Source organism: Sceloporus undulatus, chromosome 10, assembly GCF_019175285.1.
Source record: "Sceloporus undulatus isolate JIND9_A2432 ecotype Alabama chromosome 10, SceUnd_v1.1, whole genome shotgun sequence".
Classification (NCBI taxonomy): Eukaryota; Metazoa; Chordata; class Lepidosauria; order Squamata; family Phrynosomatidae; genus Sceloporus; species Sceloporus undulatus.
The window spans coordinates 13,109,727-13,137,268 of record NC_056531.1 but is presented as its reverse complement, the minus strand read 5'-3'; the positions used below and the strand labels follow the sequence as shown (position 1 = coordinate 13,137,268).

At 43.6% G+C, this 27,542-nt stretch overlaps 1 protein-coding gene across 17 annotated transcripts in view; it reads left to right on the top strand.

Moving 5' to 3' along the window:
* Nucleotides 1-319: 319 nt before the first annotated feature.
* The window catches only part of CLIP1 (CAP-Gly domain containing linker protein 1), a 94,066-nt gene continuing 66,843 nt past the window's right edge, over nucleotides 320-27,542 (top strand). For 3 of the 17 annotated variants that reach the window (XM_042442121.1, XM_042442114.1, XM_042442123.1), the window contains exons 1-3: nucleotides 3,830-4,039; nucleotides 23,787-23,981; nucleotides 24,585-25,162. In XM_042442121.1, coding sequence (XP_042298055.1) covers nucleotides 23,888-23,981; nucleotides 24,585-25,162 — 672 coding nt within the window. In that variant the 5' untranslated portion in view covers nucleotides 3,830-4,039; nucleotides 23,787-23,887. Of the gene's footprint in view, nucleotides 547-3,825; nucleotides 4,040-6,064; nucleotides 6,200-6,361; nucleotides 6,478-17,026; nucleotides 17,227-23,172; nucleotides 23,276-23,307; nucleotides 23,331-23,786; nucleotides 23,982-24,584; nucleotides 25,163-27,542 lie in introns of those variants that run through there. The other 14 variants (XM_042442128.1, XM_042442127.1, XM_042442115.1 and 11 more) reach the window with 13 other exon arrangements.

The window sequence follows — 27,542 nt, the reverse complement described above, 5'->3', positions numbered from 1 at the left end:
AAGAGTGAGGTGGCTTGGAGTTTGATGTGGTAAGAAAGGATGACTGGTTGGCTTCTTTTACTTGCCTCAGTTAGCATAGTAAGGAGGGGAGAAAGCAACTGCAGTCTTGCCTTCCTTTGGAGGAAGGGTTTTCCTTGGCATTCTTGAAGGGAGCAGGAGGGGGAAGGAAGAAACTGGAATCTTGAAATGTTGGTGTGGCTGGAAGGGGTTAGGCAACTGAAGTCTGCTTTCTGCCTTTGGCAAACCTGCTGAGTAGGGCAGAGCAAGAAATTGCTGCTTCTCCTCCTGTTGTGCCCTCTGCACCTACTGCACAAGAGACACCAGATGTGCTGCCTCCTTCTCTCCTGGCATTTCTTTCTCCTCCTGGGAAACCTGTTGGAGAAGGCATACCAGTTCTTAACAATTGTTCTCTGTTTGTGCACTCCTCTGAAGAGTAACTGTCATCTCATGCCAGCTCACCCCAAGCAAGCACCCTTTGGGATCAGCAAGTCCTGCTTTTTCTGGTCCCTCTGGAGAACATCTGCACATTTCTGTAGCCTGGATAAGGTAAGCGCTGGTGTTTTGTGCTTTAAACCTCTTATATTTCAGCTCAGTTGGTGTTCATTCCCTGGTCTCCAGTTACTGCCCAAGGAACTGGCTCCACTCACACGTATGTCAATCTCAGTTTACTTTGAGCATGTTCAAGTTCAGCCTGACTCCCTGGTTATGATGGTAGTAGAATATTGTTGCACCTGACCACCTTTTGCAGTCAGTGTCCCAGATGTCCAGTTTTCAGTATCAAATCTGTACAAACAATGCCCTTTCTATTTCTCCATGCTCTTTCAATCAGGGTCCAATAGTATATGCTACAAATAATCATTGGCACTAAACACTAGGCAAGTGAACAGATCCCATAGGGTCACTACTTTCTGGCAGTCTCTTGTGCCAAACATCTCACCTGTGGAGAGCCAGGGCAACCATCTTGGGCCTTGTTTGATACTGGTGACAGGCATATTTGGTTGGTTTGCAGAGGTGCCTCAAAGAATCCTCCTGTGATTCTGAAACTGCTTCTGAAGTGTAAGCTTAGTAAGGGATTCCAGAGGCAGCTGTTATTCACCTTGCGTGTTGCAGGCAGTCAAATGAAGCCACATTAGGATCCTATTTTTCCCAGCTCAGACTTTCTTGCATTGTGTACTGCAGACACACTGCTGCAGTGTAATACCAACAGTGTTTGTCTAGCCTTCCATCACAATCCTCCCAATGTTGATGCTGCTAAAAATACTTCCATCTGGACAGAGGACACGCAGGAAATGGGGAGGAATGGGTGGGTGTGAAAACACTTTATAAAAAGTCACTTCTTTGTCAGAGGCTTTGTTAACTGAATTGTTTGTCTTAAAATAAATGTGCCCGGAATTGCTGCTGAGGTTTATAGGTCAACTTTAAAACACAGACACACACAGAGTAAAGTTCAACTGGTTTAAAAATGCAATTCAGTCAAGGGAGTTAAAGCTGCCTTGACTGCAGTTCTAAAAAAAACAAAACCATGGCAAGATTATAGCATCTGTGACTCATATTCATCCATGCACTTAACCTGTTTGTGTTCCTTTTTGTTTTTTAAGCCCCTGGTTGAAAAAGCATTTTCAATGGAAAGAACTGAAAGGAAAGCCTCTCTCATTCCCATTTTAGTAGGGCACAGTTGGGGACACCAAAATGAGACCTTCAAGATTTATTGTGGCATAAGAGCAAGCATGAAGCTGGCATTGGTGAGCAAGTGGGAAGCAATGCTTATGCTCTTACTAGGCCATATTCAGTCACTTTCACACCAAGAGAAGAGGCAGAGGAATTTCAGGGCCCTGGAGCTTTCCAGGCTTAAGAACTGCTCCCCTTTTCTCTCTAGCTGTGCTTCTTCCATTGTTGCTCTTTAGAGCTGAGAGTTGTGCAGCCTTCCAAAAAATGTTGGACTGCAACTCCCAGTTGTCCTGGGCCACATAGCAAACATTATGGAGTTTGGTTATCTTTGGAGGGCCATAGGGATCCCATCCTTGTTAGTAAGCAATCATAACTTCCTCACTTATTTCATTTATTTGTATTCGATTTACAGCTTGCCTTTCTTCCCGAGTGCGATCCTAAGAGGCTCAAAATATGAGTTAAAACAAAATGCAGTTCAAACAGTGGACAGCTGGAAAACAAACCATCCTTTTAAAACCATTAATTTAAAACAGCTTTAAAAGAGCTGTGAAAATACAATCGTAATGATAGATCTACAACAGAGATGCAATAGAAATATAACATAACCTCATTAAAAGACCTTCTGCAACAGTTAATGCTCCAAGGCCTGGGTAAACAGAAACAACGTTTGTTGTCATGTGCCTTCAAGTTGACTTTGACTTGCGGTGACCCTGTCATAGGGTTTTCTTGGCAACGTTTATTTGGGAGGCAATGCCATTGGCGCCTTCTGAATATAGCACCTGGCATGCCCTGGCAGTCTCCCTTCCAAGCCCTCACCAGGCCTGACCTTGCTTAGCTTCTGAGATCTGACAGGATCAGCTGCCATCAGGATTTTTAAGCTAATGTTGCATTTCCACTTTTGTGTCTGTTAAATAAGTGTACTAAATTATATTGTGAGCCTATGCCTTGTGTGGCGGGAAATAAAATGTATTCTTCTTATTATTATTATTACTATTAATACAGGAGAACGACAAATGCAGTGAGTCACCGGCCTCCATTTTGTCAAGCTGTGTCTGCCAGTGGAGCTTTGCAAGCTTGCACCCCGTTTTGTGCAGTTTGGCGTGTGGATTTTGGATGTCGGGGTACTTTGCCCGATGGCCAAGAAGACTACCCCAGGGATATGTTAAATGTGTGATATATAGAAGGTTTCTGGCTCGCTTCTTCAGCTTCAGGGGAGCTTAAAAATGGTGAATTATAAGGAACCGTGACAGGAACCCACACGATGCCTCTCTGTAGCAGCGGATAAGGGCTGAAACTTAAGAAATGGAAGCAGCCAAGGCTGGTGTGAAGGCATGTGCAGAGAGTCTTAACTCAGGTCCAAAATACACGGCAGAAATTATTGTTTGACATTACTGAACTGCCCTGGCTCAGTGCCGGGGAATCCTGGGAATTATAGTTGATGGTGGCACCTCAGCTCTTTGACAGAGAAGGCTCACAAAACGATAGTTCTCAGAATTCCCTTGCATTGAAGTGGTCTCAAACTGGATTGTTTCTGCAGCGGGTTTTGGACCACGGTGTGGAAAAAAACCCCTGGTTCGGTGCCGTTTTAACTGCCCTGGCTCCATGCCGGGGGATTCTGGGGGTTGTAGTTTTGCTGCGGCACCCGAGGCCTCTGACAGAGAAGGCTCCAATGTCCCTCACAGCACTGAAAGTGACCTAGGTTGTGGAAATAATCAATTTAACTGTCCTGGGGGATTCTGGGGGTTGTAGTTTGGCGAGGCCTTTCGCCTTCCCTGTCGGAGGGCTCTGGTGCCACAGCAAACTACAACCCCCAGAATCCCACAGCATGTGGAGTTCCCTAGCATGGAGCCAGGGTAGTGAAATGATGTGGAACTAAGTTATTTTTGCACTGCTGAGGTTGGCTCCTGGAGCTCCGCTCGGGGCCCCACAACAAACTCCAACTCCCAGAATTCCACAGCCTGGAGCCAGGCCAGTTGAAGCGACACCAAAGTGGGTTAATTTTCCAGTGTGGACGCAGCCTGAAGTCGCCATTCGAACAGGGCTGTTAAAGGAACGGGGGGTGAAGTGTCGAACGAGCCAGACTTAGAAGGCCTCTCTGTGAGGAAACGTGAGGGAAGGCGGCGGCGGGGGCCTAGTAGCCGGGAGCCGGCTTCGGGGCCGGGCCTGCTGCAGTCGTCTCCGCCTCTCGCGGGGCCTGGGCTGCTCCTCCGACGGAGGCGGCTTGGCTGCTGCCTTTTCCCGCCCCTTGAAAGCCGGGGAGGGCGGAGGAGGAGGAGAGAGGGAAGGAGGCGCCGCCGCTGAGGCCGCGAATGAAGGGGGAAGAAGGAAGGCGAGAGGCGGCGGCGGCGGCTCTGAGGGAAAGCCGAGGCCGGTGAGGCGAAAGGGGGACTAGGCCGCTGGCTTTGGTGGTTTTCGCTCCCGAGGGCGAGGCAAGAGGAGGCTCGGGTTGCCCTTTGGAGGCGCCTGAGGGGAGCCTCGAGGGCGCCAACGGCCTGAGGAGGAGGACCGTTGGGGCCGTTGAGGGGGGCTGAGAAGGGGGCTCGCGCTTGAAGCGGAGGGGGTCCCTCCAAAGGGCTTTCGGTTCCTGAGGAGAAAGGCCCGGAATTGTTGGGGAGCAGGCAGGCAGGCGGGGTTGGGCTGCCTTCGGCCCCGGCTTCTTCTCCCACGTGGAGCCCGAGCCCCTTGTTCCCTCCGCGAGCGAGCAACCTGGGAGGCTGGAGCCGTTCCCTTCAGGGCTCCAGGTGCGGGGCTCCAGAGGGGCCTTTTGCGGGGAGCCAGCATGGGGGCCTGTCAAGGACCATTGAGGCCGGGGAAAGGGCTCTTTGTCAGGGAGAAGCCCGCATCCCCCTCTTCCTTAAAGGCGGAGAATATGGCTCAAAGGAGCCGTGCCTTTCGGGGCGAAGCAAGCTCTCTTTTCCCCTTTGCCTCTTGTCAGGATCTGAATGGAAGCCCTCCCTAGACGAGTCTCTCTTTTGAAAGCGACACTTCAAGGGAGAGAGAGGGAGAAAGGGATTTTAGCATCCCAAACACACCCTGCAGAAATCGTCCCCTTTGAGGCCGCTTTAGCTGCCCTGCCTCAATGCTAAGGAATCCTGGGAACTGTCCTCTTGGCAGACATTCAGCTTTCTCTGTCAGAGAGCGCTCTGAAGCCACCGTCAACTACAATTCCCAGGATTCCGTACTGGATGGTGGCCCCAGAGTCCCTCTGACAGAGAAGGCTCCGTGGCTCGCAGTTCCACTACAGTTCCCAGCATGCCCTAGCATTAAGCCAGGGCAGTTGAAGGGGGTCTCAGGTTCAAAACACCCCACAGAAGTCATCCAGATTGAAACTTGCTTGAACTGCCCTGGCTCAGGGCTAGGGAATCCTGGGAACTGTAGTGTATGTCAGCCATGGGGCCTTCTCTGTCACAGAGCTCTGGAGCCACAATCAACTACAGTTCCCAGCATTCCTCAGCCCTGAGCCAGGGCAGTTCAAGCAGTCTCGAAATGGATGATTTCCACAGGGGGGTTGGGCCCTAGGCTACTTTGAGAAGCTTGGCTGAGTAGACTTTGTTTGGGGCTGGTAGTTTTCTGTGTCTGTATGGACTGCAATTGGGAGTCTCTCTACTTTAAACTGAAAGATCCTTGGGTGAAGGTTTGAGTAACTGTGCGGACTCAGCGGGGGGTGGAAGCTGGGTTTTGTGGGCTCTAAAACAACCCAGTTTTAAAGGTAGAGGCTTAGGTCAAGTCACAATCTCTGGTTCTCCCTGGGTAGCCTGAAATGGCCATGCCATACAGTACATATACTTGACTATAAGTCGACCTCATGTATAAGTCGGGGGAAGAATTATGGATATTGATATGACCTGTGGGACATTGAGGGTAACACTTAGGGACATGCAAGAAAGGCTCTAAATGATGACGCAAAGGAAAACAAGGCTAAAGAACCTCCAGTATTCTGGCAAGCCTAACCATTTTGGCTCACACTAAGGCTGGATGGAAAAGAGAGTAGAGGAAGGTCAGTGCTTCCAGAACAGATTGCACTCTTGCCTTTCACCAGGGGATGGTTCCCTTTTTAATCAGTTAAAGTACAGTATTTACATTGATCTGCAGAGAAGTTGACCTAGGTTTTGGGGGTCAATTTTTGGACTTAAATTGCTAGACTTATACATGAGTACATACAGTATTCCTTTGCCAGAGTAGGCACACTTCACTCGATTCTTCATGGACTGAAGGGGATGTACCTGTGGAGCGGTCGCAGGTGGGAGTGATGGACTTGATGGGCTCCACTCTGGGGCCACCACACACTACAGTTCTCAGAATTCCATAGCACTGAGTACAGTGTCAAAACAGTGTGGATGCAGCCCAAGTTACACAGACTGGGCTAAATCTTCTCTGCTCTTGCCTCGGGTGACAGTTGCAGGTTTAAACCGGGCCGTGCGCCTTCCCTTCCTGCCTGCCTGCCTGCCTGCCTCCGACCGAAAGGCAGACCACTGAAGCAGACCAGAGACTGTGACCTGTTTGCCTGAGACTGAAGTACCCTGCGGCAACGGTGAGCACACAAAAGGTGCCTTTTGCCTTGGCTCGCCTCCCGACACAAAAGCACTTGTAGGCTGACAGGCAGGCAGGGCCATTTGAACTGGGTGGAGAGACGCAGCCAGCAACTGGTGTGCAATCTGCTGCATGACATCAGTGGCGGGGTGGGAGCACCATTGGCCCGAGGGAGCCGAATCAATGGCTACTTCCTGCCACGAGTGTGAAGAGAGGAGCAGTGTCCTGGGAGAGCCGCGGAGGACCTTTACGGCTTGATCCAGGACCAGATCCCAAACTGTGAGCATATTTTCTCGGCTGCCAAAAAACCCAGTCTCCTTAGAATGCTGAACTACACTCACATTGTTCTCAGAGAATGTATTTCTTAGCAGCAACCAATTCTTCAACTGTTAGCGTCACTTTAGCCTATCTTTTTCTTCTTGGATGTGTGTGTATGTGTGTTTATGTTTAAAAGCCAGACATGTCACTGTTAATGTACAGCAAGGGTGGGCAGCTGGATGCAATTGTCTTATTTGCTTCAAGTGCACATTCAGTCAAATAGCAGTTATATATATCTGGCATTTTAAACTGTGGCTAAAAATTAGGAGACTAAAAAGCTACTTCCTCACTCTTACATGCTATAAGTAAGTTTCTTTGTGTTGCCATACAGCCTGGTGATGCGTTTTATACGCGGGGACAACGTTGAAGGTAAAGTTCAGAAACACAGGTTGCAAGGTAGGCTTTTGGGAGAGGGCATCTGTGGCCTGCTTCATCTAAATCGAGATTTCAGGGACTAGCGAGAGAAGCATACCCTATAGTATATAAATGCTGGCAGAAAGCTTGTGTTCTGCCATTTTGAAGATGCATAGTTATTAAAGAGGTGAGTTGATTGTAATGCTGGAGAATGACTGTGTGACAATGAATGTGAGAGAAAGAGTGTGGTACACTGGGCGGACTGTGCTTTATTCCTGACACAGATTGACTAGCATTGTAGATTATGTGGAACAAGAAATACATTGAATAGTGTCTGTGATATTTCTCTTAATAATGTGGTGTTTTAATCTCTGCAAGTATTTGACTGCTGTCATGTCCCTGGCTGCGTATGTTTGGCAGAGCTGTAGCATACTTGTCAGTAGAGAAACAGGAGGGGGAACTTGGGGCTTCACTTTTCCAAAATGGCTTTCCTCTCCTACTGTGGGAAGGTTGGCCTTGTTTTATTAACATTACACTTTATCTTCTAAAGTAATGCTAAAATGGCTGCCCATGCAGTTTGTAAAAAGTGCTGCTACTTTCCCTAGCAGCATTGCGTGTGTCATAGGTTTTCATTTATAAAAACAAAGGAGGATCACATTTGGTCTCCATGGGAGGAAGGGGATTTCAGATCTGTTATTCAAAGCTAAAGTGTGGAAATAAGGGGATAAATGAGATTGTGGTGCTGTAGAATAAGGGACCAGTGCCAGTTGAGCCAATCTCCTGATCCAGGCATGCTTTTGTCTGGCTGTTTAAGGTTTGAATATCTTGCTTATAATTGACAATTCTAATTTATATTTTGTTAGGTTAGTCCAGCAAGCTTTCTTCAATTGTCTGACTGGAGAAATATCCGTCTAAACAAAATCATTACACAGTCTTCTCAGGTATTGAGTTAATGTAACCATTGGCCTTGCAGGCTTTGTGTTTTGTATATAATGAATGTAACCAGAGTGTTTAGGTGAGAAAGGTTCACTTCTGTACTGTTTCTCACTCCAATCTACTCAGAACAAACCCTGGGTCATGAGAGATTGCATAAATCCTTAATCTGGCGACTACACCTGCATAAAGGCCAGGTCTGTAAATAAAACTAAGCCCCTGGTTTTGTGCTGAGTGACGTTGGTTTGGGCTTGGATGGATGGATCTTTTAGAAAAAATCTTTAGGAACTTTTAGGCTGGGCACAGACACACAGTTTAACTTCTGAGCACCGTACACAGAGTTACAGTCCCCACCCATCTACTAATGTTGGTAAGATACTGTGTTTCCCAACATGTGGTAATACCGGTCTTGTAACGCTTGTTGAAATCATTCTGGTGCATGACAGGAAGGTGGGAATGGCATTCCTGTTTCATGATTCAAATCCTTGCCTTTCTTGTAGACGTTCCTTCAAACAAGAAGAGTGTCTCTTGAGTCATATGTCTGCCCAAGGACAGGCTGGCTTAAGTTTTGTGTGGTATGCTTCTTACTAGGATCCCTGTGGCCAAGAACATATTCTAAATTTACAAAGTAGTAGGGCCTAGGGATTGAGAGACTCGGGATTATCTGCACAATAAAAACAGAAGTAATCTGCGGCAGGTGACTAGGTTTATGTTCTTGCAGAAGAACCTTGGAAGTGCCACACACGGTAAGGCCCCCCTGGTCCAACAACATGCTTTGCAGGACCCATGGCAACAAACAGGTGCTAAGGGATCCACTAGTGGGCCATGCGCTCCACTTCCACCTATCCCACTTTAGGAGGAGTTCTTGTAGAAGATTTTGAATCCTTTACCAAAACATTGGGAAGAGGCCAAAAATGCAACCTTTGCACTTTCTCCTGAACAGACATTGAAGGACGTAAGAGCAGTTGTGTATAAACAAGGCTCTAGGTTGGAGAAAGGCATTTGCTGGCACTATTTGCTTCTACGTAGTTTACTTCAGGTTTTCTTTTGGGCTTTTATTGCAAGGGGTGATCTAGCAAAAAAGAGAGTTTGACATATAAGCCACGAAATGTCAAAATGTCTAGTCTTCAGTTGAAGCTTGCCTGTGTTGAACAGTTTGTCTCCTCTCATGCTGTTCCTTGCCATCCTCCTTGAGAATGGCTGAGCAAAAAGCATTACCTGTGCTCCCTATGTCAGTAAGCGTGTGGTGGGGGTTTTCACCGTCTTTCTCTTTCCTTTCCTTGTTTATCCTGCTTAAAAGGCCAGGGTTAAATGTTCCTCTTTGTTGTCAGTTTTAAGATGCAAGTCTTCCAGCGCCTGGGAATTGGCTGAAGGGTGTTGTGTGACTCATGAAAGCCACCTTTGTTTATACCCTTGACATTCCTGTGGGGAATATTTTCTAAGTCTTTGGGAATGGTATGGGGTTAACATGTTTCCAGCTGCCTCTGCTGGGGTTTTTTAGATAGATAGATAGATAGATAGATAGACAGACAGACAGACAGACAGATTTAAATGAAGTGTGTGTTTGTAGCCTATTGATGATGATTGCAGTTGCTGGAGGAATTAACCATGACTTACCCACCCTAAACTATCTTGTTAGCAGCTTCTTGGGAACCTGCTGGATTCTTCCCCCTGGTTCCACATAGGTTGCAGTGCCCAGGGCTTGGATGTAGAGCAGAAGGAAATCTGGAGGGCCCTAGAACACTGGCTCGCTACATTTTCTTCTTCTGATGTCCTTTTTAGCGCCTTTAAGTTCTACTTAGTTGTTTGCTCTGCTTTTTGAGTGGTTTACAACATGTTCTGAACACTTCCATAACCCTGTACAGGGATATTAAATGGGAAACAAAAATTAGAGAGGTAAAGGGAGTTTGAAGATTGCCAAAGAGTTAGAGAATGTTCCCTTTTACTCTTCCAGGGTAGTGTTTCTTTAGGTATGGGGAGGCGGGGATTTCCCCCTAGTCTGCCAAGGACTGGCACTTTATTTGTGCCCAGTGGCCCCTTGTTTCCTCCATTTGTGGAACCTCTAGCAGCTGATGGCTTATGGGGCAGCACCAATCCATGAACTGAGTAGGATTGTTCTAGAGGACCAATTCTTCCCTATAACTAACTCTGAAAAACCTAGTTCTTTGGTTTTATGGGGATAGGAATAGGAAACTAAAGATTTGCCCTAACAAATGGAGCATACTCTTAAAACTAGCAAGAAGGCAGCTCTAGGACTCTCTGGAAATTGACTGGGTATACTGTCATGGTGTCTTCCAAAGGGGTAGCCGTGTTAGCCAGCGGCAGAAGAAACCAAACGCTTGTAGCACCTGGAAAGGCTATCGTACATTTGATGAGGTAGGCTAGCTTCAAAGCTCACTTCATGATACATTTGATGAAGTAAGCATACCTCAGAAGCTTATTCCATAACACATTCGCATAATGCACCCTTTAAAGCGTTTTTGTTTTTATACTGTCTTGCCAGTGTCAAAAATGTGTAGCATTAAGGCTGTACTACTTATTGTGTAGCATCTCTGTTACAGTAACTGCAAAAGTCAAGAAACAGAGAAGTGGAAATATAGAAACTGAGAACATGACTATCTAAGGGCAAGTCAGGGAAAACAGAAGTGTCTGTATCAAAACACTGGGTGAAGGCATGTAGAGCCAGTGAGAAACATGTGCCCCGTCTTCAAAAGGCACTCCTGTCAAACCAGTCAGTCACTTTGTTCGTACTCTGCCTCATAATGCTCATTCTTGTTTGTGGAGGCTTAAGGATATTCCAAATGCTACGTTATGATATATAATATTATTTATTTGTTTTATATTCCACCTTTCTCCTGATATGGGACCCAATGCAACTTACAACAAATGAAAACCAAGTACAGCTAAAATCTTCTTGATAAATGGTTAAAACAATTCTGTTAAAAGCACAAAACAAGAGCAGTTTAAAACACATTTAAAACACATGGTAGCGTATAATTTGTACTTCTAGTCTGTTTTTGGAATTCCTCTGCAAACAGTTGTATGATCTTCACAGCTGATGCTGACACTGACAGTTCTGATGGGAAAAGACAAAACCTTAATGTTTGATAGGTATAGTAAGGGAGACATTCTACTAGCTTAAAATATTGATCTTTTCACATTTTAAAATCTATTTATTTCAGTGTACAAATGGATTGGGGCTTTTTTTGTCTGTGACAGTGCTGCCAAAGTCCACCCTTCTGTTTATAAAGTGCTCCTGGAGAAGGCAAGTTCTTTAGACGCAAGCTGTATTTTGCAGGCTTGCCTGTTAACATCAGGCTCAGGCTACAGCTATCTATAGAAGTTGATGAGTGAAGTTAACTGCTCATATATTTGGGGTTTTTGTGTGTGCATAGCCTGTTTGTTTTGCTGTTGAAGAATGTGTGGTAGCCAGCTAGGTTTTGCCTGAAGGAAGAGCTGTTATCATAGTCTTGTTGCTGTGGATACAGTTGGAATAAATTTACATGCTGCTGTACTTAGGAAAAGGGCTCAAATCTTAATGTGAGGATTAGAGGAAGCTGTTTTATATCATGTCAGGGGTTTTGTCCATTTATCCCAATCTTATGTACCCTGACTGGCAGCAGCTCTCCAGGGGCTCAAGGAGGGAGTTTTTCTTGTTACCTGTTACCTAATTCTTGTAACTGGAGACGCCAAGGATTAAATGCTATATGTAAAATCGGTCTATTCCCCCACTTCTTCTTCCTTGAGTATTTGGTGTAGGAGCCAGCATGGTGGTGTGGTTTGATCATTGAACTATGACTGGAGACCAGGGTTCGAATCCCCACTTGGACATGTAAACCTACCAGGTGGCCTTGGGCAAGTCACACTCTCTCAGCCTCAGGGGATGCCAATGGCAAACCTCCTCTAAAGAAACCTGCCAAGAAAGCCCTATGATTGGTGCACCTTAGGGTCACCACGAGTTGGAAATGACATCTCCTCTTCCCTGCCCTCCTGCTCCTGCAAAATAAATAATACAGTGGAGGACTTAAAGAAGCAGTGTGCCAAAGATAAAGGTGGTTTGGGCATTGATCAGCCGTTTAGGAAGTTCTGAGTAAGAGTGTTGTCATAATTAGAACATTTGAATTGGTAGCAGGTCTTGCTATCAGTTTAACCCTATGGTACAGATTGGGTGTCTTTGGGTGTGATTCTCAGCTTTTCATTCTGTAAAATAGGCATAACAGGAATTAGACACCATTAAGCCAAAGTGCATGTCAATATGTTTATCTCTAGACTCTTGAGAGGCTGCCTTATATCAGCTGAGAGTATTTTTCTATCTACCAGTGTTGTCTGCTATGACTAGCAGTAGCTGCCCAGTGTTTTAGGGCCTCTTTATTTATTTATTTATTTATTTATTTATTTTTAGTGTTTAATGTTATTAACCAATGTCACGTTGATACATTCAGGCCGACGGCAGTTCAGACACACAAGGCTCAGCAAAGTCAGAAAGCTTTATTCAGATAACTGGGGTTGAGCACAACATAACGCTGTTGTCAAGACTGAAGCATTTTTGGTTACCTAGTATATTAAAAGCCTTTAACACCACACTCCTCCACAAACCGTTTCATTCCCAGGACTGCCCCTTCTTTCCTCTCCTTCCCAAGCATTCCCACGGAACTGACCTTGATAGCTCACAGCACAGTGGTTTTCTTCTCTGCATCTGCTCATTAACCAGCTCCAAGGAAGATAGACAATCCTTCCACCCAGCATCCCCAATAGTGTAGCCTATCCCATCATCCAGTATTACAAAGCATGTACAGATCATATGGCTAGCAAGCATGGCAGGAACTATGGTCCTGACTGCCTTCCAGACTCAGGGTTGTGGCTTCCTTGACTGAGTCTACCCACCTGTAACGTCATCTTCCTCTTTTCCTACTACCTTCTATCTTGCCAAGCGTTGTTGTTTTTTCTAGTGAGTTATATCTTCTCATGATACGACCAAAGTGCAGCTATCATAATGTAGGCATCTTGGTTTCTAGGGGGAGTTCAGGCTTGATTTGCTCTGGGACCCATTTATTTGTCTTTTTTGCAGACCAGGGTATCCTCAGAACTTTCATCCAGCATCACATTTCAAATGAACTGATTCTCATCCTGTATATAGAAACTGGAAATACAATGACATGGACAATCCTGACTGGTATTTCATTATACCAGTTATAAGGTGGCATCTCTGGTTCTCCATCCATCAAGTGATCCATGCACAGATCTCCTCAATTGAGTTGGTTTATATTGTGAGGCTGACCTCAGTTGTCATATGGAACTATCAAATGAGAGTGCTTCCTACTCATTCCCCTCAGTGAGTTTGAGCAAAAACAAAGCTTTGGAATGAATGAGTCATTTGTTTCATTGGGGCTTGCACAAGAGAAATTCTTAGTGGATTGTGCCCATACTTCACCTCTACTCTTTCGTAGTCTGCAGTGCATATGAATGGGCTATTGTTCTGTACACGGTACTCTGGAGGAAAAAGTCAAAATGTTTTGTATAGGACTTTGCATATGTTTTTCAGAAGTGCATTTTAAGGAGTTTGACATAGACTATGTAGGGATTAAAATGCACTGCTTTTTTACATGTCAGCTGTACCAAAAAGTAGTTCTTATCAAAATCGGCTGAGTATGGGCTGTTTTACTCTGTGGTTTGGTCTGCTCAGAATTTCCTTTCTAGGCAAACAGGCTTGAGTAATTTTAAAGTATGACGCTTTTCCATCCTGCCCCCACTTCTTATTTTTAAATGTTCCATGTAAATTCTAAACTGTGGCTCATTTAATGAGCTACAATTTTAGCAGGAGTTTCCCTGCTTCTGGATAATAGCAAAAGCTGTTCAGTAAATGGAAATCATCACTTCCTAGCTGACATGCTGAATAGCTGTAGTATTGCCATCCTGTCAGGTGTAAAGATGGCCTCTTATTCTGTCAGCTGGTATGACAGAAGAGTTCTGGAAAAGGTGAGGTCTTATCTTATCACCTGGCTTGGTTTGTATCTTTGCTCAGTGGTAAAGCCTATGCTTTGCATACAGAAAGTAGGGTCTCCAGTACCCTATTGTTAAAGGTATCTCTGGTGGCAAGGCCAGGAAGACCATCTGACTGAGGCCTTGGATAGTTGCTGCTCCATCAGATAGTACTGAGTGAGGTGCACCATTGATCAGCCTATGCAGCTGCATTTGTTCATACGTTAAGATGAATGCAGTGTGTATTGCAAGATCTTCAGGCAACATGGGTACTGTCAAGCCTTGCTGTACCTAGTTTATTTTCTGGGCTGGTTGCATGTAGTTTGTATAGCTGGTTTTCATTTCAGAAATTCTAGGAACAAAGAGGGGGGATCAATATTCCAGGGTTATTGGAATTATTCTCAAAGGGGTAAAGCCAAGCTCTTGATCATCAGGTAGTCCTTATGCTGGCGAAATGTCAGAAAGAGACTCTGTTAGAACATGGCCACATAGCCCGAAAAACCCACAAAAAACTATAGGTAGTCCTTAATTTTTAAAAATACTCTTTTCAAAAATGATGTTTTTAATACTAGCTTTATTAGTAGCAGCATCAGCAGCAACAGTTTTCTACATTGTGCAGGCTGTCATGTGCAATTCACAGGAAATGTCAGCATGTCTCAAGCTGTTAGCTATGTATTGTGCAAAATGTACTGCCTTTCTTCTTCCACCCAGTATTCTCCAAAAACGTCACCGTCATGGAATGCTTTCCACCTTCAGTTACTCTGTCAAGAAATCCCTGCACATTGGCCACAGGATTCCTGCGAGTTGCAGGGGATTTCAAGACACATCAAAGGAGGCAGTCTCATTTTTCAGGGGTGCTGGTCAGGCCAGAACATCCTGCATGTTCATCCTAGAACATGTTCATGACTTCTTGCAGCTATGCAGTGCAGGAAAGATGAGCATTGGTAACTGGACTGCAGAATCCCCAGGCACCCTGAAACACAGAAGAAGACCCTCTTCTAGATTTAAGTACTGTACTGTATGTAGCCTGTGTGGAGCCATATATCAATGATGGACAAGGTTGGGGAAATATTTGTGGTCCCATATCTGATTACGTTGTTTTCAATGTCCTGCAATATAAAAACATTGGGTAGCTATTGCATTCATCTATATAACTCAGGAATAGTTATTTGTCTGATAACTTTTTAATCTTTTATTTTGAATTGCTCTCCTGTCAGCCTAGTTACATGACAATCACTCGCATACGTATGAATGTAAAAATTGTTAAGTGTGACAACTTTAAAGGTTACTAAGTTTTTCTTCCATGATATTGGGTGGGATGAGGAACCTTTTGCACTCTAAATGTTCTGGACTACAACTCCCACAGTTCTTTACCTGGCTGCATGCTGGCTGGAGCTGATGGGAGTTGTAGGCCAAAACATCTGCAGAACTAGAAGTTTCCCATCCTTGATCTTCATAGTCTTGCTTGATGAAGAAGTTTTGTCTGCACTGAGGCGTGAAAAGGGAACAGAAAGGGGGAGGGCATGACTTAGAAAGGAAGGAAATGAGATGCTGTTTCATAATTTTAAGAGCACAATAGACTGGGAAAATCCAGTTAAACCTGACATATAGGAGAGACTAACTCAGGAACATCCTGGGAGTCAGTCTCTCCTGTATATCACATATTATTTTAAGAATCATAGGTGTTGACAGTTAAATTGGGGGAATTATTCAGACCCTGAGGAGAAATCATTCAGTACAGTACTAGGGATAGGCCTCCTAAACATTCTGCAGAGAGCAAGCTTTCTAGACAGCAGGCAAGGTAATAGCTTTTTCCAAACTTAGGATATGCCCATAAGTTGTGAAGATGGCTCTAAAGTTGACTTATTGAATGTTTCTTCCTTAACAGTCTGGTGAATGAATCTGTGGTACAAGCATAGAAGGTATGAGGGAATGGGTTGCTTGTGGCTTGGCTTCAGGCCTCTTTTGAAGAAAACAAATGACACAGCAGATACATAACCCCTGATTGCAGGGAACAGTATTAATATATGAATGAGCATCCAAAGCCAAGAAATACAATATTAGCACATCTGAGCTTCTTTTCTGCTGCAGCACTGTCAGCTTTTCTGCAGTTGTGCAAAAGCAAATTTAACTGTACTTTGGGCAAAAATGTTGTTGGTAGTTGGGAATTTTGGTGATGCAACGCTTGCTAGTGCTGCAGGAAAACCTGGTCCCTACAGCAAATAGAGTCTAGTCCCTATTCATTTACAAAGAAGCAAGAAAAAGAAGTAACTTAGTAAAAAAAAAAAAGAAAGAAAGGCATTTTCGACTGATCACCCACTTGTCATCCTTTGGTGGGAAGAAGGATTCCTTGCTCTAGCAAGTAGGAAATTAGAATCTTAAATGTGCTACGTATGTTGTCCATTTGTCCCTCCTTTCTTGCATGGTCATTAAACAAGCCAAGAATGGTTTGTTAAGCGTATCATCTAAACCAGGCATTCCAGTGTATTCCTCCCTTTGCAAGCCAAAATTTGTAACCAGTAATGAAAAATTAATAGAGTTGGAAGGGACTGCAAAGCTATTTCAGCTCTTCTTCACTATACCCTCTCCTGGGTCTAAAATGTCCCAGCGTCTCTATTTCTTTGTTCTTATTCAGATATATCCTTTGCTGAGCTGCTCTAAATCATATTTAGATTGTCTGAAGCTTCCTCCTTCCTTAAATACTTCTACCCATTCACTTTTGCGATGCCTTATGCTAGAAAGGCCCGTACCACCGCTTTCTCTTTTCCTTCAAGATACACCAGCTATGAAGTTGCCATTCTTTAGTGAAGCCAAGCAAGGGGTACATGTCATTTGGTTCCTGGGTATTTTGCCACCCCTGCCCTGTTAGCCTTGCTTCTGTCAGCCTCTTTTTTTCTTGATTGTCTTCACTTATGGCATACAGAGTGACATAAGTGTCGTGTTTATTGGCAGCATTTCAAGTGATTATTATACAGATGATTAGGTTATAAATAAGTGGCGCATTGGGAAGACGAGCTCCTGTTTGTCAGATGGTTGTGTTTTGGAATGGTAGGAGCCAAGGAAACTCTCTAGTGGGCCTGGGTTGCTGTGGCATTCCGCTTGCAAACATTCCTGAATGCTTGGTTGTGAGGTCAGAGCCAGTGAAGTCATAAGGCAGAGGAGAGGAGAGGAGAGGAGGGAGACAGCTGCCTCTTGGAGGCTTAGCTGCATGCCTGCACTGCTAATTAAAGAGTACAATCAGAGGGAATTTCAGGCCATGCTACTTGAAGCTTTCCCGAGCCACTCAAGGATCTGATCCCCTGGAAGCTTTCTGAAGTATTAGCATCATGAGTAACCATTGGTGGAGAGACAGAACCTCTCTCTCCGGTTTGGGAGGTGGCTTTTAAGCATCTTCAGCTATGAAATGGACTTGTTTTGGAGATCATTCCTGAGTTGCACTATGGAGTAAGTATGGCTTCTGCAACATGCCAAAGTCCTTAGTGGTACTCACTTTTCACCTGCTTATGTGGACTGCTATGTGTTGCCAAAGGGAGGGGAAGGAGAGGGGCATGCCACTCTAAGGGGCAACAGTGAACATTGGCTTGTATACAATTGGCCATCCAAGCTTATCTGTACAGATAAAAATGCAGAAATTTGTTGTTAACTGCCATCAGGTTGACTTTGACTTTTGGCGACCCCATGAGGGAGGTGCTTCCAAGTCAACCTGTCTTTAAGAGCCATGTTCGCATCCTTTAGACGCTGTGGCAGCTTCCTTGGTTGCCTTTGTCCATCTGTAATGCAGCCTTCTTCTTTTCCTACTGTCTTCTGCCTTACCATGTATGATATGTCCAAAGTACAACAGTCTTAGGATACATCTGCACTGCAGAAGTAATGCAGTTTGACACTGCTTTAAGTGCCATGGCTCAACACTGTAATTCTGGGATTTGTAGTTTTATGAGATATTTAGCCTTCTCTGCCAAAGAGCTCTGGCGCCACAGCACACTACAAGTCCCAGGATTCCATAGGATGGAGCCATGGCAGTTAAAGCAGTGTCAAATGGCATTAATGCTGCAGTGTGACAGCAGCTTTTGTTTAGTCATCTTGGCTTTTACGGAGAGTTCAGGCTTAACTTGCTCTAGGATCCGTTGTTGTTGTTGTTGTTGTTGTTGTTGTTGTTGTGTGCCTTCAAGTCATTTCCGGCTTATGGTGACCTTACATCATGGGATTTTCTCGGGCTGAGAGTGTGTGACTTAAGTGGAAAAGGGAGATTTGCCTGTCCTGGAAGAATCCCGGACCAGCCATTCACTATAACATGAAGAAATACCCATTTTTCAAAATCAGAAATAGACTTCCAGCCACTTCTCCTTCATTTGTATCTTCCTCTTTATTTTTGCCAAATCCCTGCCCCGTAATAAGCAAAGTGTTGGGATGCAGGAAGCGTGGGTGAAAGGCCTGGGGAAATTCTTCGTACTCTAGTGAGGAAATGCCTTCGGAGTCCAGGAAACAGGGAGGGCATTTCTTAGCACTGTGAAGAAATCTGCATGCTACTGCATCTGTAAAGCCACATTCCTTCTTACTGCCATGGTTGCAGAGTGGAGTATAATGTTTAGAACCAGTGCTCTAGACAGTTCTTTTCTTTGATTCCCAGTTGGGGCAGAATGTTCTGCTGTTGTGGCCACCAGAGTTAAAATGTCCAAGAGTTAGGTGAAACTGGAAACCAAATGCAATGTTAACCTACTAGAGCAGGGGGTCTACTGAAGGCACTAAGGGCCCGAACAGACAGCCAAAATAAAGCTGCTTCGGGTCACTTTGGAGGTATGCTGTTTAAATGACACACACATCTTAAGAGGCCAGAAGCTGCGCCAAAGCTGCGCTCCAGTTCTTAGGACTGGAGCATGGCTTTGGCACAGTTTCTGGCCTCTTTAGGACACATGCATCATTTAAATAGCACACCTCCAAAGTGACCCGAAACAGCTTTATTTTGGCCTGTCTGTTTGGGCCCTAAGTTTACTTTGTTTGTTGTGCATGCTGTGGTGAGCTATACATTCATTGGGATCTCCTAGTAGACTCCTTTCAGTCTGGAAGTATGAGGTAAGGACAGAGCAAGTGGACAATTTGTTTAAAAATTTTGCTTTTTGACATAATGGCTTTATCTCTCTCACTTGCTCTGGCTAGCTTAGCAAACTAGTCCAAGCGTTGTTCGGGCATCTTTGCTCTATGGCACATGTTAACTTTTGTTTGGGCTTGCGACATTGACATTCTGTAATGGTGTGGGTTAGTCTGCAAATGGTTTGTGGCAGCAAAGAGAATGAAGGGCAATGCAAGATTCTTGTCCTAAGGACTGGAAAAGATTTTTGCTAGTGAGTTATATCTATATAGTCCTTTTGAAACTATTGATTCTATGCCGGGTTAGCAAGGATATTCAGAGTTTACCTGGGCTGCATCCACATTGGAGACATATCCCAGTTTGGCACCGCTTTAATTGCCCTGGCTCAAGGCTATGGAATTCTGGGAGTTGGAGTTTGTTGTGGGCCCTGAGCGGAGCACCATAAAGGGGTTTAAAGTTTATGAACAATACTTTATTATACTTTATTTATATAGCATTGTAGATTTACTTTGAATTGAATTTAGGAATGAACCAGTAACAAGTTGTTAACCAGTTGTTTAGTGAGCCCTTCCCACTTTCAATCCTGGACTGGAGCTTCTGGGCCATACTCAGAGGCAGCCCCAGAAACAATGCACTACAGCAGTCTAACTGAGATGTTCACAAACCATTAATCTGCTTTTGCCAGATTATTGCTAACCATAAGAGGCTATGCCTGGAATATGATTTAGGGCTAGAATGACAACTGGGTGAAGGGATCCAGTTCTAAGAGTCTGCCCATCTTGCTTCGAGTTGTTGCTCTGTTCTTGCATTGAAGTCCGCTTTAATGACAAGTGGGGAAAAGTGAAGAGGAACTGGAGTTTGGAGAATGAAGCGATGCAAGCAAGGGCTGGGGGAGCTGTAATCATTTCACTGATGTCCTGTCCTGCCATTCACATCTGTTAGCAGGTGTAATGCTACTTATTAGCTGCCTTGAGTGCTGTAAATCTGGTTAGTTTTTTATCCCTAACTTTGGGGGCATGTGCCTGCTGCCCTTGTCCTCTTGAGTGATCTGCGGCTTATTTTTGAATTGCTTTTGGCTTTGTTACCCCCTGTTTGTTTCCTAGCAGGTGAGCTTTTAATGCTCTCTAGCCAGGCAGTTTCCTCCCCCCGCAAGCACTTCTTGTGGTTAATCTGTGGAAATAATCATTTGAAGAGTTTCAGGGGGGTGTTTCAGCTCTGGGGATTTACACCACTGGCATTAGACTAAATGAGTTGTGGCTTTTAAGTGCCTATGAAATAGCAGGGAACAGATCACACAGGACGAAGTGCCTGCTTTTAGTCCCATTTTGGACCTGGCGCATGTGTACTCCACGACACCATAAAGCGTGTCATTCTTTTAAAAGCTTTTTTCCCCACCTTGCTGTTTGTCACCCTTTGGCCCATTTTAGCCAGTGAGCATTTTTTCCTTCCTTGCAACTCTCCTATCTTTCCATTTATCCATATGTGAGAGATGGTCCCATATACCTCTTTATATGGTCCCATATACCCCTTTATACCTCTCAAATGCCCACTGCTTATGCATAACCTTCCAAGCAATTTTGTTGCCCACCTCTTTATGCCAGGACTTATACAGCCTAAAAATACTTACTGGATTAAACAATAACAGATAGTTTTAGTTTAAGTGGTGGACTCTCCAGGACTTTAACTTTGTTTGGTGTTATTTTCTAGGGGGGTTTGATGAATGTGGATGGGGCCTAAGGATTCCCAGGATTCCATATAATGCAGACATGGCTGTTAAAATGGATTCGTAGTGCTATGATTATGGAGTGTGATAGAGCCCTAAGAAGCTCTCCTTCATGTCCTGCCAATTTCTGAATATCTCAGAGAAAGAGACTTTTTATTTTGAATATATACATACACGTGCATGCACACACACATTTTAAGATAGTGTTTTTAGCATGCAAACAAAACATGCAGCAGACAAACTTTCAACTGAAATGTTACAAGCATTTTCAAAAACTTCCAAAGAACCTATGGTAGTCTGCCAGACGGAAAAATCCAACTTCTTGGAAGGAGTGACTTGTTGCATCCTTCATAAATCACCATCAGTCCCAAAACCAAGGATAGATCACTGTTTTCCATTAGTAAATAAAGCCTCGCCGCTTGAACTTTGACCTCGGGATTAGTTGTAAAGTGGATTATCTGGTGAATTTGAATCCAATTGGATCTAGCAGGTTGAAGCTGTTCTCTGAGCTGAGTCCCTGATTTTGGGGTGATGTCCATGAGACCTTTTAGTCCATAGGGACCAATCCTCTTTCAGTGTTTGAACTGGACAAATTTTTGCCTTGTTGTTAAAAACAAAAAATATGACTTCAAAGGGCATCAGAGGAGAAAGAGAAGGAATAACCTCCTCCTCTTTTATCCTCCTACACCTGAAGAGGCAGCCCCAGCCTGAGCTCCACCTTCTGCATAATCCTCATTCGCTGCTTTATTTGCAACAAGGTAGAGGGTGAGATTGGAAATCCCCACGCCTCTGTTTTCGAGCCGAATTATGTTTTGCTTTGGTGTGGACTCTTCATCTTTTCACACCATTGGTACCATTTTTGATGTATAGACTGGGTCTCCCTGTGTTCAACTGGCAATATGTAGATTATGACTTACTAAACTTCTGTAATTCACTGTGCCAATCTCTATTAAGTCTGAAGTACAAATCAATTTTTATACTGAAGAATATAAAGTAATCCATCGTTGTAGGGGCAGTGTCATTGGCATAGAGACTGATGATACTATACTTACCATGGATTTGTATTCCTTTAAGTCAACTCTGATTTAACCCTGACTTCATTCCTTCACATCAACCCTGGTTTTGCACACACCCAGAATTCAGCTGTGAAAGCAAACAGGAGTGGCAGCACCAGAGAGTCCTGCTTTATACCTCCTCAATTTATTGTGATTGGATCCAATTCACATCCATTTGTTCTTACAATTGCCTGATTACTATATCAATGTCCCAAAAAAGTTAAGAGCAGAGCAGTGCTTCTCAAACTTTGGTCCTCCAGCTGCGTTGGACTTCAGCTTCCAGAAACATTAGCCAGCATGACCCATGGGAAGGGATTCTTGGAGCTGAAGTCCAAAGCCTCCGCTAAACCAAAGGTTGCAAAACCTTGCTTTAGAATGTCTTTCTCATATCCCATCTTTGCACAGAATTTAAACAGGAACATCTGAGGGCAGGGAACCGTCTAACTAAAAAGATTGCATGTACAGCGCTGTGTAAATTTACAGCGCTTCATAAATAAAGGTTAATAATAATAATAAATAATAATCAGTTGCAAGCGATCAGATGCTTTGGAAGTGTCAATAGAAAGTACAGGTTCGGACTTCCATTTGTCCTTGGAACTGTGAGAAATCATATTCAGTAATCTCCTAAGCCGGCAGAACTTTTCCTATAGTTGTGCCTAGTTGTGGAACTCACTCCTGAGGAAGGCCAACTTTGCCCCTCACCTATTTTTATTTTATTTCTGTTCTGTTCTGTTTATGGGACAGTATAAGATTAAAACCAAACACTGATCTGATCTCTTCTTAACTGCTGCATTTCATATTTGAACTGTTATGGCATTTTAATGAAAAAGGGGGGTATACCAAGCTTTGGGGGGGGGGCGGGGGTTCACAGATATGAAGAAAAATGAGGGTACAACAAATATGAAATGCAATTGTCAACTTGTGAATGAGAGGAAGGGCAGAATTTGTTTGTCGGTTCCTAGGGCAGTGCATTCTGTTCTTCAGATATGGGCTTCTGTATCAGGGCAGGGTGCTGCTGACAGTCCTGCTGGATGATCTAAATGCTGCAAGTGCAGAGGCTTGCGCTGGTGCCAGGACATTGTGTAAATATGGGCTCACATTCGACATTCCGTAACCTATGTGTTAAGTTCTAATAAAAGCACACAAGTAGATTTTTAATGCATTTCAAAGCTTCCCTGCCACCTTGGAATTCCTGCCCGACTGTTTCCTCCTTACCTTTACCATTAGCACCCAAATACTGTTTTTTTGAAGAAGCCTTTGGCTTTGGTTGTGCATTTACAAAATGCTGACAACACATTTGGATGCCTGGCCAGTATGCTCTATGTTCCAAATAATCCATCCCTTTACTTGTTGCAATTAAAGCAAGTGAGCTCTGATCACCAAGAAGGGGATGGCTGATTAAAATTGTTTGAGGCAAATGAATCTTGCTACATGGTTGCTCTGAGAGGCCTATCATGGGCCACTAAATCAAAGCTATTCTCTTTTCCTAGCAACTGAAGAGGAGGAGGGACTCCTTTCTAACTCTGTTTCCAAAGGAGCCGAGTTGGGGCACTGTATGGGGGAGCATATAATAGAGTAACAAGCTTCAGAGTCTCATGATCTTCAGTAAGGAATGCCAGTCGCGGAGAGGTGGGCGTCTGCTCAGGAGCTGTCAAGGCGTAATGCTTTGCTGAGCCATCTTAAGGTTTTGCTGTTGTTGTTGTCATTCAGTCTGAGAAGTGTTGATTCTTTACGCGTCATGTGCTGATTCTCCCCTTCTCTATTTGCTCTGGAATGTTGCAGCACTTTGCAAATACCTAGAATTGTCTGAATGCCTCAAATACTCAATCTTTTCTGTGGTGTTTGTTCGTAATGCCATGCAGAAGTCTGTTATCCTTTCTTAAAATAGCCTTTAGAGGAAAGATCAATGTGAAAACAGCAGTCTGCTTTTTTTTAATGCTGTAAACACTTCAGATATCCTTAAATTAAAAAAAAAGTCAAGAGGTTTTTAACAGAAAAGTGGCAATTGCAGTTTTGTTCAGAGACTGTTCCTTTGTTCTCACGTAGGTTATGGGGTTTATGTACAGATGTTTCTTTAGAAATATGTTTGGAGCCAACATTATATTTATTTCTCTTTTTTATTTTTTGACTGTATACGCAGGTTTAATCCAGAGGCAAACAAGGTAGAAACCTATAAAGCATCCATGTTTAGGAAACGTTACTGCAGACAGAAACGATAAAATATCAAGAGGAAAACAGAAGATGAGTATGTTAAAACCAAGTGGGCTTAAGGCTCCCACCAAGATCAGCAAGCCTGGAAGTGTGTTAGCGAAAACAACTGCACCTGCTGCTACTGGTAAGACAAAATGGGACATCTTGCAATGAAAGGTGCAACATCCTATCCTCTACCAATGCTGCGGGCTGAATTTGTAATAGCTGAAAAGAAGAAGAAATGTGGAGGGAGTGGGGGAGTCACTAAAATGTGTTTTTGTGCTTGGTACTGTTATTAACTATGACTCCCAGAACTATCCAGCCAGTGTGGCCAATAAACATAGTGGATGGGAGACCCTGGGAGTCATAATCGTAAAAGCAGCTTTTCCTAGGGGTTGACCTTTATATAGTCTGCATTCACAAGTAGGGGGCCCCCTTCAGCCAATATCACATTATAGTAATCCAGCTGTATATGATATTACATGATATTAATACATGATGTTAAGAGGGTGTATTTACATAAAATGTTCTGTATGTGGACTCAAGATGGATCTGGAAATTTGAAGTGCAGGAAGCAGTGGGAAGGTAGACTGGCTCAAAGGGGAGCTGTATACAGTCAACATTGTTGTACACAAGTAATGTGTTTTGTTTGCTTTCTTTTTGGGAGTAAGAAAAGCAGGTGGTAGCTGTCTTGTTTGACACAGAAATGGCTACAGAATAAACATGTTTGTCTGTTTTCCACCTTTAGCTTCAACGCCACCTGAAAAGACAGCAGCCAGCGAGAAAGCGTCAACTGCGTCCTCCTCAGAAGCACAGGATGAGTTTGTGGATGACTTCAGAATCGGGGAGCGTGTCTGGGTCAACGGGAATAAGCCTGGTTTTATCCAGTTCCTGGGAGAAACACAGTTTGCTCCCGGACAGTGGGCAGGGATTGTTTTGGATGAGCCCATTGGCAAGAATGATGGTTCTGTGGCTGGAGTGCGTTATTTCCAATGTGAGCCTTTGAGGGGAATCTTTACAAGACCATCCAAGCTCGCACGGAGGGTGGGAGCAGAGGAGGAACCCAATGGTACGCAGGCGGCTTCAGCTTCTCGAGCAACATCCCCAACCATATCAGCCACTAGCCTTGTGTCTTTGCCTTCCGCAGCGGCACCATTACCTCCCACGGGTATTCCCCATAAGACCTCCCCTCTGGTTACAAAGGAACACCCAACTCCTCAAGTTAGCAATCTTTCCAAAACAGCAAGTGAATCCATATCAAACCTTTCTGAATCTGGCTCCCTAAAGAAAGGTGAAAGAGAACTCAAAATGGGAGATAGAGTTTTGGTAAGTTTTTGTTTTGTTTTTTTCTTTAACCAACTTACTATATTACTAAGCAGCAAAATAGATCTCTTTTCAGAATAACATAGATGCATCCCTACTAATCCCTTTCTCCATGTGAATCCTGTGCGCTGCAGAGATCTGTGGAGGTCTTCCTCCTCCACATGCCCTAGCCATTGGATGCCAGTCTTGTGTGCCTCTTGCAGAGAGGGGCCTTCTCAGTCGTGGTGGCCCATGCATGGGATTCTTTTCCCAGGGAGGTGTATCTGGTACAGTGCTGGGTTTCCATTTGGATTCCATTCACAATCCTCTTAATTTTTTGATTTTTACTGTATAAGATATCAGTGCTAATTTTATTGGCTTTTTAAACTGTGATGCTCTGTCTTATTGTATTCTCTTGCTAGCTACTCCTAGAATATTTTATCCTGAAGAGTGACATACGTTTACCAGATTCATAATAATATTGTACCCAGCACTCTTGCATATTTGGTTTTAAAGACTGCTTTCTCTTATGGTTATTTCACATCATACAGTTAGAAAGCAAGAGTCAAATTATTCTGTGGCAAAATTGTCACAGGATTTTAACCATACCAGCCACAGACCAACCTCTGGGGTCTTGTTAGCTTCCGTTCTCCCCTCTCCTCAGCTTTCATTCCATATCAAATGTCTGAGGCCTTCTGGAAGTCGATTTGCTTGTTCAGGCTTGCGGGCAGTTAAGGCCAATAGGCACTGGCAGTTGCTAGGGAGGACTGGTCTATCACCTGCTGTTATGAGCCTGAACGTTCTTCTCCAAGGCAGCATAAATGCCTTCAGGCTTGTTCAGTTCAAGAAGAGATGCTCATTATCTTATGCATGCTGACAGCAGAAACACTACTGAAACTCTTTTTTTGCAGTATGTATTGTTACTTGTTTGGACAAGTTAAGTGACTCCATTTGCCCACTTTTTGCAGCTCTGCACGACTGGCAGTTTCCCTGCTCTTGGGCACAGCTTAACCTCAAAGACCTGTTAGAAGCTAATGCACTCTAGTTTTGGCTGAGCTGTCAGCAACAGAAACAGTCCAGAAAGCCTTTCTAGACTTGTCATTTTTGAGTCACTTTTGTAATCAGATGCATAATGACCTTGCCCTGCCAAAGACTGCAAGGAATCTATTCCGTCTGGAACTTCAGGAGACAGGACCTTGATCTGTATAGTGTATTGCAATGCAGCCAAAGTTTAAAAGGTTGGATGGGCCTGAAATGAGCATTTCTGAAGGTTGGCATACATACATACATACATACATACATACGTAACCTGAGGGGGAAAAACCTGATGGAAATCACAGTTTTAACCATGTAATCCAATACCATTAACTAAAAATGTAAATCCCATATTGTTCAGTGGGACTCAGCAAAAGGTAAGTGTGTAAAGAATTGCAGCCTTGCATGAGGTTTCTCACTGCCGTTGCCACTTAAACATTGGTATAATTCTGGCCAGTAAAACACATTAAATGTACAGCTGAAGGAGAGTATTGTTACAATATATGGGAAGGGATTTTTTAAAAATTATAACATCCCTTTTTAGTAGTTTTAAAACATTATAGAGTATACAGTACTTTTTGATTGATACCCTTGCTGGTTTCTTGCATCATTTGAAGTACTTAATATTAGCAAAAGTATTGTTTAACAGAGATTTAGTTCACATTTTTGAAAAAGGGGACTTTAAAAATATCATGGGAACGAATCCTTTATGTCTTCTTGACACTATGGAACACTAGAAGAAACAAAATAATTTTCTTTGTTTAACCAGTGTTGATGGTTTCTTCTGTTTGCATTGCTTTTTGCCACCACCTAATAAAGTGACAAAACATTACAGGTCAGAACCGTGTAGCTCCATTTGTAACAAAGAACAAACCTTTAAAAATGGTACTTTGTAAATATTATCTGACCAAAGCGATCTTTTAATATAATAGACATGATAATTTTGTACCAAACAAAATTGTATAATTGTATCATATTAAGACTTATAATTCTTTCATATGAATATAATATAATATAAATGTATATAATATATTGTACCTTCCTAAAGTAGGAACATCTGTAAAGGATGTTTATATCACATTTTTTTTTCAATTTTTCCAAAAATGTATCTTTTCCCCTAGAAACAAACCCGAAAAAAATGTCTGTTTTTAAGTCATGGCTTTAAAATGTTGGAAATGGCTAGTTCCAGTTGCTTTTTGGCCGTGGCATTAAATGTCAACGTTATCTATGTAATTTATTGTGGACTTTGTCAGTATGGTTCGGTAAGCCAAAAAGGAGAAAAATGAAATACTGAAATAATTCGTAGAGGGAATTGCACAAAAAGCAGGGAACTGCCACTCCCAAAGCATGCAAAGCATGCAAATCTGCT